The 21,937-nt window shown below is 37.5% G+C and overlaps 1 protein-coding gene across 5 annotated transcripts in view; it reads right to left on the bottom strand.

Annotated features, from left to right (window-relative positions):
- Positions 1-255: 255 nt before the first annotated feature.
- wrn (WRN RecQ like helicase) overlaps positions 256-21,937 on the bottom strand; it is a 78,989-nt gene continuing 57,307 nt past the window's right edge. For all 5 annotated transcript variants that reach the window (XM_067433913.1, XM_067433912.1, XM_067433910.1 and 2 more), the window contains 7 exons: positions 20,474-20,588; positions 16,699-16,821; positions 8,330-8,492; positions 6,755-6,879; positions 5,687-5,806; positions 5,311-5,451; positions 256-1,387 (listed from right to left, as the gene is read on the bottom strand). In XM_067433913.1, the coding sequence (XP_067290014.1) occupies positions 1,274-1,387; positions 5,311-5,451; positions 5,687-5,806; positions 6,755-6,879; positions 8,330-8,492; positions 16,699-16,821; positions 20,474-20,588 (901 nt within the window). In that variant the 3' untranslated portion in view covers positions 256-1,273. The remainder of the gene's footprint in view (positions 1,388-5,310; positions 5,452-5,686; positions 5,807-6,754; positions 6,880-8,329; positions 8,493-16,698; positions 16,822-20,473; positions 20,589-21,937) is intronic.

Raw genomic sequence — 21,937 nt, forward strand, 5'->3', positions numbered from 1 at the left:
TTCACAGTACAGATTAGCGACATGCAGCGACAGTCTCTGGTGGCGTGAATGCAGCATAGGCTTTGTCGTTTTATCTGTATTGAACCACTGTCCCACATGCATGAAATGTTAGTGTACATTCATGTCATATGTCTATATAGGGCAGCGAGACTTTTTGGCAGCTGTACCCTCAAAGGTGCTGACAAGATTTCTCCTCGATCCTTCAGCTCTGATGGTGTTGGATTCTGACTCATGGCACACTCCGTTCTCCCCAGATGCAGGTACAATTACATTTCTTTAATTATTTGATTGTTTTTGTTACATTTTTATACAATTTCTTTTACACTGGTTACATAAACAGCAAAAATAAACAAAAATAAATTCAGTACAGTTCACTTGTGTTCACAGTTCACTGTGGCACAACTAATATTGGACAGACTCAGAGAGGAAGTGCTCAGGAGCTTCAGCAAAATTAATGATGAGAAGTCTAGAAGGAAATCTTAAAATGTGTCATGCTTGAAGAAGGCAGGTTGTGAATGCAGGTATTTAGCATGGTGTGGAAACATTATGGCAGAAATCAGAAGCAGACTGCACAATGAAATCCTATGCAATAGTATATACCCTATACTCCTGCCATGTAAACTGAATTGTACAGGGCCAGCACACACATACTGTTCTGTGAATGCGCATGTTTCAATAACTAGAAGCATAAGTCAAATGCAAATCACTGCGGCACAGTAAGCAGCAGGACATTTAACTGAAATTGCATCAGTACTGTATTAACTACAGGTGTTTGTTTGACAAAAAAAAATGCTCCTTGGCAATAAACAATTTCAACTTTTAAAAATCGTATTGTCTCTGGACAATTATTTAATCATTTACTTAATATTTACGCCCAGGAATTAACCAATTCAGGAAATAAAGTCCGCCCAACACTTTTGGAAAGTTTTTTGTGGTCTGGGAGTTGGCGGTATTCTCGGAAGGAGTGTTTCCACAACGACAGGGGGAAGCCAGTGGCGTTCAGCTCCAGGCTACTCACAAAATCAGAAACGTGATATGGGCAAATCACAAACTAGTGTGTGGCCTGTGAGAAATCTGAAAAATACCTAGAGGTGTTCAAGCTGCTGGTCCCCTTTACTTACAGGATGCTTGACAACAAAGGCAGACAAATAATGAGACGCTCTCGTAGAACTAGATTATATCAATATTCAGAACCATTAACAAAAAAAAAGATCTGAAATCTTGTACAAAATATCAAAATGTCTATTAATCGGCTTAGTAATACCCCAGAGTGTTAACTAAAAAGTCCTTTCTTCTTTTTCGTTTTCTTCTCAGAAGCAGCAGTTACTGGGGTGTTTGGTTGTTGAGCCCAATCAGGTAGTTTTCTCTTTGTAGGCTGACTCGCAATCTGTGGAAATAGATAACCATAACTGTAGATAACCATCAGCCAATCAGATAATTTTTTGACAACTGTCTAATTTACAATCGTCTTTAGCTTCAGGTGCTTGTGCGCCTCTTGAGGGCAGGAGAGTGAGGCTTACCGTATTTTCCGTGGGGGGGGGGGGGGGGGTATTCATCCATTTCAATTATATTAAGCCTTAAGGTTTTACATAATTAAGGGTCATGGTTACTTGAGTGACCGGTGGATGGTATGGTCAAGCTAGGCAGGCATGGTTTCAGCAACCAGGCACCCCAGCTCCAGCCACATCCCACCTCCTTACCCATTTTCAGTTATCCTCATTCATTTCGGAATGAGGCAGGGTGACACTGCCATGATGGAACATTGGGCTTCAAAAATACTCTTCAGAATACTACGGATGACATCACAGACACTACTTCCATTGTTTTATACAGTCTATGGTCGGAACAAATCAAAACTGATTTGAGATTCTCAAAGTTCTGTTTATATGAAACCTAAACTTTGCAATCCAATTCATATATACATGTTTACAAGTGTATTACATGCAGGGCTTGACATTAACTTTTTTTGCTCACCAGCCACTGTGGCTAGTGGCTTTCCAAAGTTACCAGTATCTCAGCATTTTCACTGGCCCCAATTTTGACATCAATGCCGTGGGGGAAAACTGCCATCTGCAATATTTTCATTTGGCCATCAACACATTTAGAAAATGCTTTCATGTCACCAGAGCTAATGCAAGTTTTTCCATTTTTCCTTGATACAATTTCTAAAAGCATGTCACAAGACCAGTTTGTAAGACGCAAGATTTAAATAAACGCATAATTTTTAAAATATTTTAGACCTGACAGAATGGTAAATGTACACATGCGTCACTTGCCCGAGCGCGTCTCATCATATCTGTAAATAGAGAAAATTTGATCTGGCTGCTTTGACGCGTGTATGGTATGGGAGGGAAAGAGGTTAGTTGTCCCAGAGTGAGAAAGGTGACATGGAGAGCATCGCCAACCTCTGAGGAATCACCTGTTTTCAACAGATACCGAACAAAGAAGGGTCTGCTCGCAAAAAGAGAACATGACAGAGCTTGTAATAAAATAAGAACAGTTTGGCTTGGCTGGTTGGCTTGACTTTTCAGAGGACTGATGGATTTGAAATGTTGTAAAAGCAAAGTGAAGATGATGCCGTTTTAATTACTTAACAGGTGAGTACATTTTATTGAACAGATAAATTGCCAAATGAAACTCTTTAGTAGAGCTGACTGTAAAGCATTATCTATTGTGAAGGGTCATATTCATCCGCAGTCATGCAGATTCAAAGCCCAACCAAAACAACGTTGTTCCGCAAAATGATTTGTTTTGTTTTTTTGAGGGTCGACCTTTAAGTTACAGCCACATCACTGAGAATATACTGGGTGGGAAGGCTTACAAGACGCAGACAGCTGCATTAACAAAGGAAAACCCCGTGCTGCCCACCATCAGATTTACATCCATCACAATTCTTCATAAGCCATTTATGTATCCCTCCATTTCCTTCCAGCCAGCACTTCTTATCTCCCCGTCCTGCAATCTGTTCAGCATTCATGTTAAATCATTTGTGTGACTCCAGAGTGGGCAAGGGAACATCAGGGAGGGTGTGTTTAGAGACGCCCTAATGATCTCATATCGATCTACAAACTCATGTCACTGCTGGACAAAAGAGCAATGATGGACGTGCTCTTTAAAACAGCTTCTATCAACATAAATGTCCATGATAACAGGTCAGAGAGATGCACGCTAGACAGTAATGGCTGGAATTTACTGGAAAATTCCTGAACCACACACAAAAATGAACATTATTCAATATATTAGTCTTAATAAGGCATATAGTATTATTATTATAGTATTATTGTGTTAATGACACTTAATTTCACCTTTTTCCTTTATTGTTTTTAGAAACAAAAAGTATAAAATCATCTTCATCCTGTCACACCTCCTGCACTCCTGAAGATCAGACGTGAAGCTGAGTGACACAGGTCACAACCTTATGACCTTAATGGCTTTGAGCTTACAAGGGGAGGTGTCGGGTAATGGTGTGTGTCAAAGGTCAAGCAGAGGTTAAAGACAGTTGGCTCGTGCTAAAGCAGCACACAGCGCTCATCACATCAGGGGAGGGTGTCTGATGTTCAATGACTCTAGCAGACAGGATTACACCTAAACCAAAGGTTTTAGGTTCAGATTACAGCCTAAAAAATGTCTGTTTTAACATCGAAGGTGCTGCATTAATCAAAAACAGCATCCATGTTACAATAGTCACTCACATAGTGCTCAGAAATTACTAAACAATACTAAAATTCAAGTGTTTTACACATTGTATACATATTTCTGATAATTCTACTTTCACAAGAAAAGTACTTTAATTTTGATATACAATATTTTGCAAAAAGTTTTGGGACGCCTGCCTTTACATGCACATGAACTGACATCCTATTCTAAATCTGTAGGGTTTAATATGGAGTTTGCCCACTCTTTGCAGTTACATCATCTTCAACTTTACTGGGAAGACTTTCCACAAGGTTTAGGAATTTTTGACCATTCTTCTAGAAGCGTGTTTGTGAGGTCAGACGCTGATCTAATATGATTTCTGACCTGTAAGGTTGCCAGAATAATAAATCATACACAGTTTGTAAATAGGCCAGAGGAGAACTGCCACCCCGAATGAGTCTGGTTTCTCCCAAGTTTTATTTTACTCCATCATGCCCTGATGGAGTTGATTTGGCTTGGCTTGCTCAGTTGGGGACACTAAAATTATGATCCAAGTTATTTAACTAAATTTACAAATAAAATTAATTAATTCGTTCTTTTTTAATTCTATAAACTATAATACTGATCTGCCAACATTGTCGCTATATGATAATTATGATAGCATGTGCTGACCCCGCTCTTTGATTTTACATGGCTGAGTTACTGTTGTTCCTAATTGTATCCATTTTCTTATGGTAGCACTAACAGCTGACAGAAGACTATGTAGTAGTGTAAGGAAATTGACGCTATGACGGTACCACGCTTGAATTCACTGAGCTCCTGAGAGCGATTCATTCTTTCACAAATGTTTGTAGAAGAAGTCTGCATGCCTAGGCGCTTGATTTTATACGCCTGTGGCCATGGAAGAGATTGGAACACCTGAATCCAATGATTTGCAGGGGTGTCCCAATACTTTTAGCAATATAGTGTATATTTATAGTTAATAATAATAAAATAAAAATGTATTAATTAATTAATGCTGTACCCAATACTGTTTTGTACAAAATACAAAAATATATTACTCAATAGCATTGTGGGGAGCATGTCTATTAACACAAATGTTTTTACATTTTTATAATATTTTTATGATCGTGCCCATGTCGATGTTATTGTGTAATGAATGGGTCACTGACTCATTGTACATTATCTCTACTTTGTAGTATGCTAGACTCTGAGTTCACATGATATAATATATAACTTTTTAAAATTATTTTTTAAATTTGAATAAATGTATTTCTCTATTGCAATACAGACCAAAGAGAAATGTAGCTTATACTTTTTCTCTTATAAAAATATGTAAAGTAAAAATTGCATAATTTCTTTCACTAAAAATGAAGTCAATGGTGAAGGACGTTAAGAGTATTTTGAGATTCTGTAGTGTTTGTGTAATGCATGTACATGTCTCTCCGGTGTCCGTTTCATTTAGCAACTATGTCTGCTGAGTTAATGCACTGCCGTTCCAAAGTTTGGGATCGGGAAGATTTTAAAATGTTTCTTTTTCACACATAACAAACATACAGCAAAAAAAAAAATTGTGAAATATTACTACAATTTAAAATAACTGTATTTTATGTGTGTTTAGTAATGTATTATTCAGTAAATGATTCTTTATCAGTTCTGTTCTTTAAAATGTACCTTCACAGGTGAATCACTGAACAGCTCTTGTGTGTCCTTATCCAGGTTATCCTGGTTCCATGAGGCCAGAACCACTCCACTGCTCTGAGGACACGGGTCACATGACGTCAGACGGACATCAGTGCTCAAGCAGGGATCATCCTGTACACACCATTGGAGATTTACCTCAGCTACAATCAGAAACTAAACAGTCAGAGAATGAACAATATGGGACTGGACATCAATAAGTATGTTTACAAGCACACTAATAATAATAATTTTAATTGATCCTAGAATAAACAAGAAGATAGACTAAAGATTACAACTAATGAACGAGCAGCTTTTCAAATGAAGCCTATCCACATGCATTGATTTCAGCAATTCACATGTCAGTCACCTGCGGCATGGGTATATTGATGAAGAGCTCATCTTCACTCATGTCCATGACATCCGACTCGAGCTGAGACTCTTCACGCACACTTTTAACAGCAGGCATGTCTGCAGTAACTGATTTATCCTACAACAACGAAACACATCTTTTGGCTTTTGATCCCTACATACTGTCATCTCAGGAACATATACACCTGCCAACGTGACATCACAGAACATAACGTATCTACCAAATCGACAAAACTTTTTCTACAAGACAGCAGCAGTAAAACAATATTATCAAACCTAGCTGAGGCTTCTGTGAAATGTGCATATATTACAGCTGCAGAAGCCAATGATGCAACATCTGGAGATAAGGCATGCTGGGATGATGGCTAAGAAAAATAAAGTAGGTCTGCCGTAATCAGTCAGAGAGACACAGCAGATGGTAAGTCTTAAATGTCAGAATAATGACACAGATGAGAATTACGACAGAGTCACTATGATCAGACATGGCTGCAAACAGCATGAATGTTACCATTATGTAGGTTTTAGGATCAAGCGTATAAGGAAAAGTGCATTCTAAGCACAAATAATTGTGTAAAATACAAGTACAAATATTACATTTAGTGTCTCAATCTATACAAGCTGCACATCTAGTATTATACAGTGGTTTTAGACAGATTATATCATGCCACACTGCAGCATTCTCTGAATACAGCGCATTTCATGAATCAAAACACTAATGGCAGGTACTTACTTTAAGACCTTGAATTTTTCTGGTATATGATTTAGTAAACTTTAGTATCTGCACATACCATAAATAATCATGCTCAACACAGAGGAAATAAAAATGATAAACCTTTTAAACATAAATAATAGACAGCTGCTGTAAATAAACTATTGAAAGTGAAATCAGTAACATCAGGAGCGATCACTATATCGGCTACTCTGATAAAAACAAACAAATCCAGGAGACAGCACTGTGCTGCCCTCTGCTGGTGCACCTCCATGTCAGCCAAATATACACAAAATTCAACGAACACAAAATGATTTCAATCAAATTATGTCAAGAGTGACAGGAGTAAAAACACACCAGCGGCTCAATCCAGCGGATGTCATGATGTGCTTCTCTCTGGAGTTCATAAACTGCCAGCCTGAGCAGGAAGTTGCTGATATCTTCAGGAACACGAGAGCGGATCGCTTTAAAATCACTCAGATCTGTTCAGGAATGAAACAGAAATAACATTAAAGATTCATTATCAATTAGTACTGTCAACTGATTATCTGTCTTAATCGCACCTAACAGTTAAAAAAAAATACATTTTAATAATGTAATAATTTCACATTTAAACTCAAAATTAATGTAAAGACAACAAAGATCAAAAAGAAAACATCAGCAGTGAAAAACATCTCATAAATCCATTATAATAAATGTCACTTAAAATATGTAGCCTTTAAATAGAAGGCCTGTCTCCGATACACTGATGCCTCTATGAAATAGATTTTTTTTTTTTAGTTTTAAAGTAGCAGTCTGTAAGTTTTGCCTCCGTGTCGCAATGCTGATGTTAAAAACATCAGAATTGCATGACTACATGTATTTAGTGTTTGTAAGCGTTATCTATAGATTAAAATGTCTGTACAGTCTAATCTTTTGGTTTTGAATAGGGGTGAATCTCCAGTTGTCACTGATTATGTCATTTGGGACTTTCTGATTGCAATCCACCATCAGAATGTTAAGTTTAATTACTCCAGCTGCTGTGAGAAAAGGCTATAAATGATCACACTGAAGAACATGTGGTATACATGCTCCTCTCACATCCATTACTACTACTAGCCGGACTCTTTCTTGTATGCAGATGTAACGTAATGACTCAGAGACATGCTTGAATTTCCAGCAGAAATCCACCATACCACTCTAATTATAACACATTATTACAAGCTTACCATTGTGAATGGGGCTAAGGTACGGAGATGGTTTTGAATACTGGCTTTTGTCTTTTTTACAGCTTTAATTATAGCCATTAAGCATTATAGTATAACATTTATTAAGCTTTACAATAATAAAAATAAATAAATAAATAAAACCTTAAAACAATTTTCTAATAAATCCATTATTATACGCATCACATTTACCTGCCCTTCAATATATCAGGGCTTAATTTTTTCTATTGATGCAGTTAGACCGGTTCAGATTTTTACTTGCCCCATCAAAATGTTTGTTTTATTTATTTTTTGACCCATGTAACCTTGAGAACAGTGCTTTTAAGATTTTCAGGTAAGTCTACAGGTAGGAAATATACAGAAATTAAAGTTAAAGACTTAAAGACTTCCTTAAACTTATTTAGGACTGTACTTGTGAGGATACTCAACAAAACAGGCATTTTGGTCTAATTTTATGTTTTTTTTGTCCATTCAAGCGTTGTCTTGAAGCGGCTTTATGTGAGCACGCAGGCAGGAGATTCACAGAAACGCACCAGTACTGCACTGCATTCTCTTTTGTGTCTTATCGCATGAAGATGCTGCGTTAATTGTGTTAAAAAATTGTACTGCATTAAACTAAAAAATGTATCATCGCAAAATAATTTTGACAGCACTATTATTAATTTAATTGTTAATTTTTAACAAATTGAAAAATAGAGGCCCAATGTTTTGGGGTGAGGTGTTTAACCTGAGCTGGCTGGAGGAGAGGCGATGTTTTTTCTGATGGCGTAATAGATGGACGCTGAGAGTCCAGCTCTGTTCGTGTCCACAGCACAGCCCATCTTCTGCGCCTGCAGCAGGTGAGACTCCACCACTGCCATGGGCAGAGAGCGAGCGTCTGCCACCTGCCTCTACACAAGACAAGACAGTCAGTTTATTAGTCAAAAGATTCTATTGAAAATGCAATTCATTTAACAGACAGTGACTTTAATACATCTTTTCAAATATAAACCTAAATTAAACTGATATTTTTATGGGGCATGAATTTAAAATCTCAAGATGGTGCAACAGGCTTGAGAGTGTAATAAAGATATGGTGTGGGGCATATTTATTATTTCAGACACCAACAAACGCTGATTGAACATTTTCAGTCGGGTGAAAACAAACCCCAGCCAACACCAACAGAGGCCAACAGGGTAACACACTGATCCGACAAAACCCAACAAACATGTTTGTTGTCGTTTGTCTGTGCAGTGTGAATTGGCCTTAAGATTGTCGTTCAGAATCTTGTCTTTCTAGGCTAATAAATGGCAAAAAAGCACAAATATATAATTCAACTAATTAGTAAGATTAAGCATATTTTACATATTTAATAATTGGTATTGGCCAATATTGGATAGTTAATTGTCAATTTAAGATTGTGATGACTTTTGCCATTATCTAGGACTAATTTAAAGGGATAACAGATTATGGCGAAAAATTTACGTGAGAGCACATGTTGGCATAAGTTGCTGTGCACATGAAAGATAGTAGAACTGTGTGTGTAAAGTGAGTTAAAAAGTACATTTTATATATATACATATATATACACATACACATACACACATACATACACATACACATACACACATACACACATACACACATACACACATACACACATACACACATACACACACACACACACACACACACACACACACACACACACACACACACACACACACACACACACACACACACACACACACACACACACACACACACACACACACACACACACACACACACACACACATATATATATATATATATATATATATATATATATATGGGTGTTTCTGCAACTACGGGCACTTTTAAGTCCCAGCAGTGAAATTTTAGATTTATGTTAAAATTTGTCATATGATGCTTTATAAATATATTCACAGTGCCATTACACACCTTGACAAAAAATATAATTACTGAGTAATATGATTTAATATAATATTATGAAGCGTTTATAGCTCAAAACACCATTTTTGTTAGTGTCCCACACCTGTGGTCTCAATGTTGAGAAACATAACATAAGCTAATTTAATTAAAATTTGATATTATTTCAAATGGACTTGTTTAATATACAGATTCATTTAAATCATCTTAAAATTCTTTGTATTATTTACTGATCATTTTTATGATTTTTTAACCTAAATGTGCCTGTCCCACACTTTTGAGTCTTTACCGCAACAATGAAAAAAAACTTTTATTATGAAATGTCATTAAACACAAACAAGTCTAGTTTTTATGGAAACAGAAATGATCACTTGAGCACATTGCTGACAGACTGGGCCACCACACTACCTCACTCAGAAGATGCCAAAAAAATAAGGTAAACATGATCTTTTCTGCTCTAGTATTTATTGTGCGTCCTTACCATTCAGCTTAATAACTGTGTATTTTGGACTACATTTAAAAAATAAATGTAAATTACTGTTAAATTATTGTATATTAAGATGCTAAGAGTCAAAACTAATGTAGTAGGCCTTGCTAGCTGCAATTAGCTAAAATATTAGCAAAAATGTCATTACCGCAACATGTCTTTACCGCAGCAAATGTAGGTGTTGCGGTAAAGACCTTGTGTTGCGGTAGAGACAAATTCAAGGTTTACTTTACATTCTTTTTAAATTAAATGACAGTATTAGTACTGAAGTATATATATAATATATATATATATATATATATATATATATATATATATATATATATATATATATATATATTATAGTAGGTACGGAAAGTATTTGTTATATTGCAGCCATTTGCTAAAATCATTTAAGGTTTTTTTTTTCTCATTAATGTACACACAGCACCCCATATTGACAGAAAAACACAGAATTGTTGACATTTTTGCAGATTTTTATAAAAATCAAAACTGAAATATCACATGGTCCTAAGTATTCAGAGTCTTTGCTGTGACACTCATATATTTAACTCAGGTGTTGTCCATTTCTTCTGATCATCCTTGAGATGGTTCTACACCTTCATTTGAGCCCAGCTGTGTTTGATTATACTGATTGGACTCAATTAGGAAAGCCACACACCTGTCTATATAAGACCTTACAGCTCACAGTGCATGTCAGAGCAAAGGAGAATCATGAGGTCAAAGGAACTGCCTGAAGAGCTCAGAGACAGAATTGTGGCACAGCTCAGATCTGGCCAAGGTTACAAAAACATTTCTGCTCCACTTGGCACTGTGGCCTCCAGAATCCTTAAATGCAAGACGTTTGGGATGACCAGAATCCTTCCTAGAGATGGCCGTCTGGCCAAACTGAGCTATCGGGGAGAAGAGCCTTGGTGAGAGAGGTAAAGAAGAACCCAAAGATCACTGTGGCTGAGCTCCAGAAATGCAGAGGTGGGAGAAAGTTGTAAAAGTCAACCATCACTGCAGCCCTCCACCAGTCAGGGCTTTATGGCAGAGTGGCCCGACGGAAGACTCTCCTCAGTGCAAGACACATGACAGTTTGCATGGAGTTTGCTTAAAAAACACCTAAAGGACTCCAAGATGGTGAGAAATAAGGATTCTCTGGTCTGATGAGACCAAGATAGAACTTTTGGCCTTAATTCTAAGTGGTATGTGTGGAGAAAAATATCACCAGCATGGTGGTGGCAGCATCATGCTGTGGGGTGTTTTTCAGCTGCAGGGACAGGACGACTGGTCGCATTCGAGGGAAAGATGAATGCGCCCAAGTACAGGGATATCCTGGACGAAAACCTTCTCCAGGGTGCTCAAGACCTCAGACTGAGCCGAAGGTTCACCTTCCAACAAGACAATGACCCTTAAAATGTTCTTGAATGGCCCAGCCAGAGCCCTGACTTAAACCCAATTGAGCATCTCTGGAGAGACCTGAAAATGGCTGTCCACCAACATTTACCATCCAACCTGACAGAACTGGAGAGGATCTGCAGGAGGAATGGCAGAGGATCCCCAAATCCAGGTGTGAACAACTTTCCCAAAAAGACTCATGGCTGTATTAGATCAAAAGGGTGCTTCTACTAAATACTGAGGAAAGGGTCTGAATACTTAAGGACCATGTGATATTTCAGTTTTTCTTTTTTAATAAATCTGCAAAAATTTCAACAATTCTGTGTTTTTCTGACATTATGGGGTGCTGTGTGTACATTAATGAGAAAAAATTTTGTGGTGAGATGTTGTTAGTGCTATGGGTTTGTGTTATTTTATTACTAAGGTTTGTGCAGCATCAACTTTAGGAGACAGTTTTTAGCACTTAACTTTCCATTAATTTTTGTTTGTTTGTCCCAAAAAAAATTTAAAAAATAAAAAATAGTGTACTGTACTTATTAACTGAGACTTCTTACAGCTCTTACAAGCTGTTGCCCTTGTTTGTTTCGTTGCTTCTATTGCTCTCCCCTTTTTTGTAAGTCGCTTTGGATAAAAGCGTCTGCTAAATGATTAAATGTAAATGTAAATGTTTTTAAAGCAGTTAAAAGAGTTAATTAAAAGAGTTATTTAGTAGCAGTTTTGCAGTATCTTGCATGCAATACCTGTTTCTTTTACTGTTGTTCTTTAGCCTGTTTTTGATTTCGTGGCACTTTAACATTGTGTCCTTACCGATACAAGATGTCATTACCGCAGCACTGCTCTATTTCTATTTTTTTCACATTTTAATTTGCAAAAAAAATATTGTAACACTTAAGCTGACATGATTTACACATTGAAATTGCAAAATCTGTTACAAAAAAAAATAAATGTTAAATTTTGTGCATATGGAGACAATTGACATCTAAGGTTTCTGTAATTTTTTTACATGGCATAGAAAAAAACATGAAATTCCCTATTTTGTATATTATTATTTTATATCAGTATTTACAAAACTGCGTAAAATTTGAAAAAGCTATTTAAATATGTTTTTTTTTTTGTTGAAACAAATAAAGGAAAATGTATGAAATGAACGTTATTGTAACGTTGCGGTAAGGACACTTTTTAAGAAGATGACCCAAAAAACATAAAAAATAAACATGTTCCAGATTAAAATCTTAACGACTACATTACATTTTGTGTACATTGTTATATGTATTACAGACCATGATGGTTAAAATGTAAATTCAAAAAGGTTGATTTTTTAAAAATTGGGATAGTCAAAAGTGCCCGTAGTTGCAGAAACACCCATATATATATATATATATAAATTTTAAATGCCCAGTAAACTTTCCTATATAAGCCTAATTATTAAACATTATTGTTATCACTTTCTGAGCTCTATTATCTAGCTACATTTTTGCCAGGGACTGCTGTATCTAACCAGCATTCCAGAGCTTCAGTCATATCCATCTCTTATTCTGTACATTATGTTGTGATTAAAAAATTCACTTGAAGCAAACAAACCATTCATTATACACGGACCAGGCACAACATTATGACCAGGCGAGGTGAATAACACTGGATTATCTATTCATCACGGCACCTGTTAGCAGCAAGTGAACATTTCGTCCTCAAAGTTGATGTCTTAGAAGCAGAAAAAATGGGCAGGCATAAGGATTTGAGCGAGTTTGACAAGGACCAAATTGTGATGGCTAGACAAAAACTGCAGCTCTTGTGGGGTATTTCCGGTCTGCAGTTTTCAGTATCTATAAAAAGTGGTCCAAGAAAGTAACAGTGGTGAACCGGCAGCAGGGTCATGGATGACCAAGTCTCACTGATGCACGAGGGAACGGAAGGCTAGCCCATGTGTTGTCAGATTAAACAGACAAGCTACTGTAGCTGAAATTGCTCAAGAAGTTCATGCTGTTTCCGATAGAAAGCTGTCAGAATACACAGTGCATTGCAGTTTGTTTTGTATGGGGCTGCATAGACACAGACCAGTCAGAGTGCCCATGTTGACCCCTGTCCAACATTAGAACTGAACCATGGAGCAATAAAAGAAAGTGGCCTGGTCTGATGATTCATGTTTTCTTTAACATCACGTGGATGGCCGGATTGTGGCTTACCTGGGGAACACATGGCACCAGGATGCACTACGGGAAGAAGACAAGCCAGCGAGGCAGTGTGACGCTTTGTGCAATGTTCTGCTGGGAAACATTGGTTCCTGCCATCCGTGTGGATGTTACTTTGACACGTACCATCTACCCAAGCACTTTTGCAAACTATGTACAGTATATGGAAACGGTATTCCCTGGTGGTTGTGGCCTCTTTCAGCAGGAAAATGTGCCCTGCCAGAAAGCAAAGATGGATCAGGAGTGATTTGAGGAGCACAAGTTTGATGTGTTGAGTGGGCCTCAAAATTCCCAAGATTCCAATCCAATCGAACATCCGCGGGATGTGCTGAACAAAACAATCTGGATCCATGGATGTCCCACCATGCAATTATGACTTAAAGGATCTGCTGCTAACATCTTAGTGCCAGATACCAGATACCTGCCTTAAAAGGACCTTTAGGAGTCTAGTGGAGTCTATGCCTCGATGGGTCAGGGCTGTTTTGCCAGCAAAAAGGGGACCAATACAATATGCCTGATCAGTGTATCTTGATAATCTGTATTCATGGTATAAAGAGAACATGTTATTCTTTAGAATTTTAGAGTCAGTAGTTGGCATGCACTTTTTTTAAATGCATGTTACTGGATTATTTTGAATGATTTATCCATGCAAAAATGTTTGACCTCATAGTCTTTGATCAAAATATCATAACTCTACCTATGATGAGATTCTCTCAGGTGGCGTGTGTAAAGCTGCAGTTAAGACAATCTCATTCAGATCACTAACTTTTTACAACCCAATCAACAACCAATGGATAAAATCAGGTCCTGGCCTACATAAGCGGTTTCACTCAGAAATACATCACAATATGGTAGTGAAGTCAGATACGACTTCTGTTTTATGTCAACGTTAAAGGTGCACTCAGTAGAATTTGTTCATGTTTCCCAGTCCTATTGTCCTGGATGTATATTTAGCAACGGCTGCTGCTTCACACTGAAGCAGTTTATCTTCTGTTTAGCATCTTTGTATTTTTTTTTTCTGCCTCATGCTATACACATCCATACATATTAACTAGGAGTGGCACGGTACATGAAAAAAACCCCAAACCGTTCGTTCCGCTTTTCTCAGTTCAGAGTGTGCGCGTTGTGTGGTTTGACGCATGTGCAATGTAGCTTCGTGCCCATATGTTACCTCAGACAGTGGGTGTCCTTTTCGCATGAAATAAGAGGTGTGTGGACATCCAGTAAAAGGACTAAAAGACAGTAAAAATGGAGTGCTACAGGTCACGTCACATGTAGAAATGGCAGGTGGGATAAATAAGGAAGGCTGTTTGGAGGATGCGCCAGTGTTACAACGCACACTTAAGCAGTGTGTTGGCAGGGCAAAAGAAGTGTGTGGAGAGCAGGACACGCTGTTGGGCATTCACACTGCCAGCGTTTGTCTCACGCAGCTCAACCGCGGCTTATGTATTGCAAATACAGACGAATATTGTCCATTCTGTCACCTTTTCCGGTGTTTTCTTCTGACACCTGTCATTCTCGTGGCAGCATATATCTGCTGCAAATGTGACCGTGTTCCCCTCTGTCCCAAACACACATGCATATACCATGTTGTATATACAATCACCTGAAGTATTACTAGGAACACCATACTAATACTGTGTTTGACCCCCTTTTGCTTTCAGAACTGCCTTAATTCTACGTGGCATTGATTCAACAATGTGCTAAAAGCATTCTTTAGAAATGTTGGCCCATATTGATAGGATAGCATCCTGCAGTTGATGGAGATTTGTGGGATGCACATCTAGGGCACGAAGCTCCCATTCCACCACATCCCAAAAATGCTCTATTGGGTTGAGATCTGGTGACTGTGGGGGCCATTTTAGTACAGTGAACTCATTGTTCAAGAAACTAATTTGAAATGATTTGAGCTTTATGACATGGTGCATTATCCTGCTGGAAGTAGCATCAGAGGATAGGTACATGGGGGTCATAAAGGGATGGACATGGTCAGAAACAATAGTCAGGTAGGCCGTGGCATTCAAACAATGCCCAATTGGCACTAAGGGGCCTAAAGTGTGCCAAGAAAACTCGCCCCACACCATTACACCACCAGCCTGCACAGTGGTAACAAGGCATAATGGATCTATGTTCTCATTCTGTTTACACCAAATGCTGACTCTACCATCTGAATATCTCAACAGAAATGGAAACTCATCAGAGCAGGCAACATTTTTCCAGTCTTCAACTGTACAATTTTGGTAAGCTTGTGCAAATTGTAGACTCTTTTTCCTATTTGTAGTGGAGATGAGTGGAGTTGTAACGAGTGGTTATTTCAGTCAAAGTTGCTCTTCTATCAGCTTGAATCTGTCGGCCCATTCTCCTCTGACCTCTAGCATCAACAAGGCATTTTTGCCCACAGGACTGCCGCATACTGAATGTTTTTCCTTTTCATACCATTCTTTGTAAACCCTAGAAATGGTTGTGCTTGAAAATCCCAGTAACTGAGCAGATTGTGAAATACTCAGACCGGCCCGTCTGGCACCAACAACCATGCCACGCTCAAAATTGCTTAAATCACCTTTCTGTCCCATTCTGACATTCAGTTTGGAGTTCAGGAGATTGTCTTGACCAGGACCACACCCCAAAATGCATTGAAGCAACTGCCATGTGATTGGTTGATTAGATAATTGCATTAATGAGAAATTGAACAGGTGTTCCTAATAATCCTTTAGGTGGTTGTATAGTTGATAAATGTAACATTAAAGTTAAGATAAGCTTTTAGTTTTAATAATTTAAACAGGCCTTTGAAGTTTGGGCAAAAAGCTGCTCACGCTGAATTAAAGCCACAGTGCATTGTTCTGATCAAAATTGACATGATTACATGAAAAATGTTATGTCAATGTGTTGGACAGCATAAGCAGCAAACCATGATACGAACCGAACCATGGGTTTTGTGAACCATGCCACCCCTAATATTTACATTTATTATAACCAATTTTCGTGCATTGTTGGAAGTACTTTTTTTAATTGTTCCTTTTCGTCTTCTCTGACATCCTTATTTGCCATTGACCCAGATACACTGATACATTTTTCACTTTGGACACAATGGACATTGGGGATAATAATAGAAGGTGAATATCGTACCATGCTCTTGTGCTCGATCTGGAACAGTCTGTAAGTGACGGAGACACTATCTGGCAGAGACTGTCCCACAGAACCTGCGCCTGCTGCTTGGACAGGTGGAGTAGAGCTGGAGGAAACATCCACCTAATTCAAAGAACAACTCATTATCCTAATCATACAGTATAACACTTCATCCTGAAGATAAATCAACCCACATGCCCTGAGAGAAGCATCTGGAGCCAGGAAGATCAACTATAAAAAAGATCAATGTGGTCCAAAATGCTGACTGGTCAATCCAAAGTTTCAATGAGGAACTGTGACAGCAGGATCTGAAACAGCTGTTCAGCATCAACTATGTACCTCACTTGTTTATTTATTATTGCAGTGTGTCATGCATTTGTGTATATGCTTGGGTGTTGTGCTCTCTTTGTCTCGTTCTCTTTCGTCATTCCGACAGGTACAACGACCAGCTGCATTAAATCTAATGATGCTTGACGTGATTGGAGAATGAAGGGAAGGAGCCGAGATATAAGAAGAAGCGGATCGATTGAGAGAGACTTCCTTTTGCCAGGATGAATTCTTCCTCCTGTCTGCCCAGACTCTGTTGTTGCTTTGATTCTGATTGAGTGAGCTCAAGATCTTGTTGTGAGTTCTTTAGTGGAAAGAGAACTAAAATTGTTATTGTTGACTTAATTACTTTTATGTCTTATGTTAAATATGTTTGTATGTCTCTTAATTCATTTGTAATTTGGGGATTGTACGGGGAGGGTGCCATTTATGTTTGTACTTCTCTTTTCTCCTGTTTATGGGTAGGTAGAGAGTAAGGGACGTTTGATGTCTTATTTCCATGATCTTTTTCTAGGGTATTTATTGATATTCTTGGGTTAGTTATCTTATGTTTTGTTTGTTATTTTGGCCTAGCTCTCCCCTGAAGTATTATGCCCTGTATTTGATATTCTTTAAATTGTATTTCTGTACCCCTTTGATGGGATTTATTATTAGTATTATTCTTTATGTTTTCAAATTAAAAGATATTAATTTGAATTGGTTGTGTTGATTCTGGGACAGAAGGTTAGATGATCTTGGTTCTCTTTCCAAGATTTCTTTTCATTATTTAATTTTTAATTTTTATTTTTGTTTTATTGTTACTGTCTACCAACTATAGACAGGTAGTTATGTAACAATGGGGGCTCGTCCATTCTTTTTGCCCATCTTGTTTGATTTAATATGTGTTAATTACCTTGGAGACGTATCTCTTATTAGGAAATCCGGTATGAGGTGCCGCTGAACACCTTTTCAAATGGTTGGTAAGTACTTCTTTCTCTAAGAATTTAAATCAACTACTAAGGCCCTGATATATTTACAGCAAAGCCCTTTCCTCTCACATCAGTTTGTTCTTCGATTTTCACTCAGGTATATCAGGGCCTTTAACTTTAAATAACACTAGATCTACTAGTGAGGGTGGACGCGATTCAAGTTGATAAAACAAATTTGGTTAAAATGTTGAAGTAATATGTGGAATTATGTCTTTTTAATTTTTTATTTATAGTAACTTTTCAAAAAGAAATGAGGCACTCAGTGTTGATAAAATATGTAGCAAAATATATTCTGTACAGCACAGCATTATTTAGCTGTAAATATATTCATAATATAGCACAACCATAAAGTGCTTAAAGGTGAAGTGTATACAGGTGCTGGTCATATAATTAGAATATCATCAAAAAGTTGATTTATTTCATTAGTTCCATTCAAAAAGTAAAACTTGTATATTATTTTCATTCATTGCACACAGACCGATATAGTTGAAGTGTTTATTTCTTTTAATTTTGATGATTCTAACTGACAAACTAAGGCAAATCCCAAATTCAGTATCTCAGAAAATTTTAATATTGTGAAAAGGTTCAATATTGAAGACACCTGGTGCCACACAGTTGTCCAAAAGACAAACAATGACACCTTGCACAAGGAGGGCAAGACACAAAAGGTAATTGCAAAAGAAGCTGGTTGTTCACAGAGCTCTGTGTCCAAGCACATTAATAAAGAGGCGAAGAGAAGGAAAAGATGTGGTAGAAAAAAAAGCGTACAAGCAATAGGGATAACAGAGAGGATTGTAAAACAACCCATTCAAAAATGTGGGTGAGATTCACAAAGAGATAACTGTAGCTGGAGTCTTTCAGCTGTCGCATTACTTGTGTCAAGCCACTCTTGAACAACACCGCGTCAGAAGCGTCTCACCTGGGCTAAAGACAAAAAGGACTGCTGAGTGGTCCAAGTTATGTTCTCTGAGGAAAATAAATTTTGCATTTCCTAGAGTCTGGAGGAAGAGGCACAAAATCTGGTCTACTGTGTTTTCTGAGGTCCAAGGTCAACACAGCCATATACCAGGACGTTTTAGAGCACTTCATGCTTCCTGCTGACCAACTTTATGGAGCTGCAGTTCTCATTTTCCAACCGGACTTGGCACCTGCACTCAGTGCCAAAGCAACCAGTACCTGGTTTAAGGACCATGGTATCCCTGTTCTTAATTGGCCAGCAAACTCGCCTGACCTTAACTCCATAGAAAACAAAATGGGGTATTGTGAAGAGGAAAATGCGATATGCCAGACCCAACAATGCAGAAGAGCTGAAGACCACTATCAGAGCAACCACTATCAGGCTCTCATAACACCTGAGCAGTGCCACAGACTGATCGACTCTGTGCCACGCCACATTACTGCAGTAATTCAGGCAAAAGTAGCCTCAACTAAGTATTGAGAGCTGTTACATGGTCATATTTTCATGTTCATACTTTTCAGTTGGCCAAGATTCCAAAATCCTTTCTTTGTATTGGTTTTAAGTAATATTCTAAGTTTCTAAGATACTGAATTTGGGATTTTCCTTAGCTTTCAGTTAGAATAATACAATATAAAAATAAATAAACATTTGAAATATATCAGTCTGTGAGTAAAAAATGTATATTATATACAAGTTTCACTTTTTTAATGGAATTAGTGAAATAAATCAACTTTTTAATGATATTCTAATTATATGACCAGCACCTGCACTTTTCTGAATGATGAAATACTTTTATATGCCAGATTAATATGCCGAGACAACTTTAAATCATTGGTAGGTTGAACACTGCCACTCTCTGGCTGCATTATGAAAACATTACTCATCCCAACCATTGAGCATCACAACCATTCCGACCACAGCACAACGGGGCAAGTTAGAGGTGAGATTATCTATCTGGTTTAGGAAACTTGTTTGAGAACAGTCATTATTTTAGGTGGCTTTATCTACTTGGTACTAACTTACAAGACTATGCACACCCATGTTTACTGCTAATGAATTTGAGGTATGGTTGGCTTTAGGAGTAAAGTAGGGTTAGGATTATAAGGGTTAAGATTTTGGTTCTAGGGTAATCATTGGGTTAGAGTTAAAGTAACTTATTTAAATGCAAGTACTTTTAATGTAATTAAAATGCATGTACTAATTAGAAAGTATATTATATCTAATGCTAAAATGCATAGTAGTTAAAGCTACCTAAAGTGTTACTTATTCATTCATTTTGCACATTTTTGCAGTATTATTTTTCACACCATTCAAAAGTTTGGGATCACATTTTAAAATAAATTATTGATTGCATTCTGCAAGGATGCATCGAATAAGAAAATAAAATAAGAAAATAAAACATCAAATAATGCAGCCTTGGTGAACATGAGAATCTTCTTTTAAATCAAAACTTTAAAAATACCAAACTTTTAAAGAGTAGTGCACAATATACAATGTTTAGCAGTGTGCTAGTGTGCAGTACCTGTAAGCTGTGTGTTTGACAGAATCCGACGATGACATCAATCAGAGGCGTTAACATGGCTGCTTTGGCTTCTGAAACACCGTCCACCTGTTTCAAGCTGGATGTTGTGCACGGCCTGCCAAAAAAGTCCACACGAAGCATCAAAATATGACATAGGACTATGGAGACAGAAAAGATTCAAATTAAAATAAAAATTTACATGAAAAAAATACACACAATTATGCGTGTTCATGGAATTATGATTGGCCGATTGATAAGCCTAAATCTGACTGGCTAAAGAATAGGACTGATCCGAGTGGGAGGAGAGCACTGCCAGGAGAGTCTCAAAATACACCCACACAAATCCAAGGCAATTCACACAAAGTTTTTGTGCACAGTTGTAAATCTATGAATTGTGTTTTGCATTTGTGAAATGTATTTCATGAACATATCACTTTATTTTGCGCACGTGAATAGTTTTTTGTGCACATGAATTTGGTTTCATGCATGTGAAATTAGCTGCACGTGCCTCATGTTTTTTGCGTGAATTATTAATCACTTGCGTGAGTCTTTTCTGTCTCCATATAGGACAGTCATGTCTGCCTTGCACCGTGTCCTAACTACACGCGACACACTAAGATTCCAGCGACAAGCAACTTGTCCGTCCACTCCACACACACAACGCAACTGCGAGATGCGACAAATCAATCAAAAAACATAGCCATTCAGAACAGTGTATGGGCGGGCTCTCGCGGCAAGTGCAGGGCACCAGATAAACCTTGACTGCACTCGCAAAGAAATGTATTAGTACATAATCAAATGCACAAATATTACACCATTTAAACATTACTAAAAATACATACTGAGTTGCTTAAACACTCATAGAATATACTGTTTGCTCACAGTTTTAATGTTCTTGTTTCCATTTGTTTCATTTCAAGATTTAATCAAGGTTAATTATCCTTTGCTTTTAGTATAACTAAGATTAAGCTGGGAGCGCTAAACGATATTCAAAGTCACATTACATGCTTGTAACTTTATTTAAATAAAAACACATAAGCATTACCAGAGAGTATCATTGCTATGTTTTGTGTTGTTGTTTCAGCCGCAACAATCGCAGAAATAGAAACCATTTCTAAAATAGATTCATCGTGTCACCATCACTGCTGGTTAGGACAAAACTCTAACATGGAAAATATAATTTATCTCGTTTTACAAATATCTACCAATGGGTTCATAAAATTCTTAATTCAAATGCAAGTGATTTTGAATGAATGCACTTTCATATCTACTACTGTACTACAAAGCACTTTACACTCATGTCAAGGGTCTCTCCTCAACCACCAGTTTTAAAGGTGTGATGAATTGAGAAATCAACTTTCCCTTGAGCTTTTGTAAGTCTTGTAGGCTTGTAAGTCAAAAGAAAAGCTTTTATAGACACCAGGCCCAGAAAACGATCGTGTGCTTCATCCTTATGTCATCTTG

Source organism: Pseudorasbora parva, chromosome 23 (assembly GCF_024679245.1).
Source record: "Pseudorasbora parva isolate DD20220531a chromosome 23, ASM2467924v1, whole genome shotgun sequence".
Taxonomy (NCBI): Eukaryota; Metazoa; Chordata; class Actinopteri; order Cypriniformes; family Gobionidae; genus Pseudorasbora; species Pseudorasbora parva.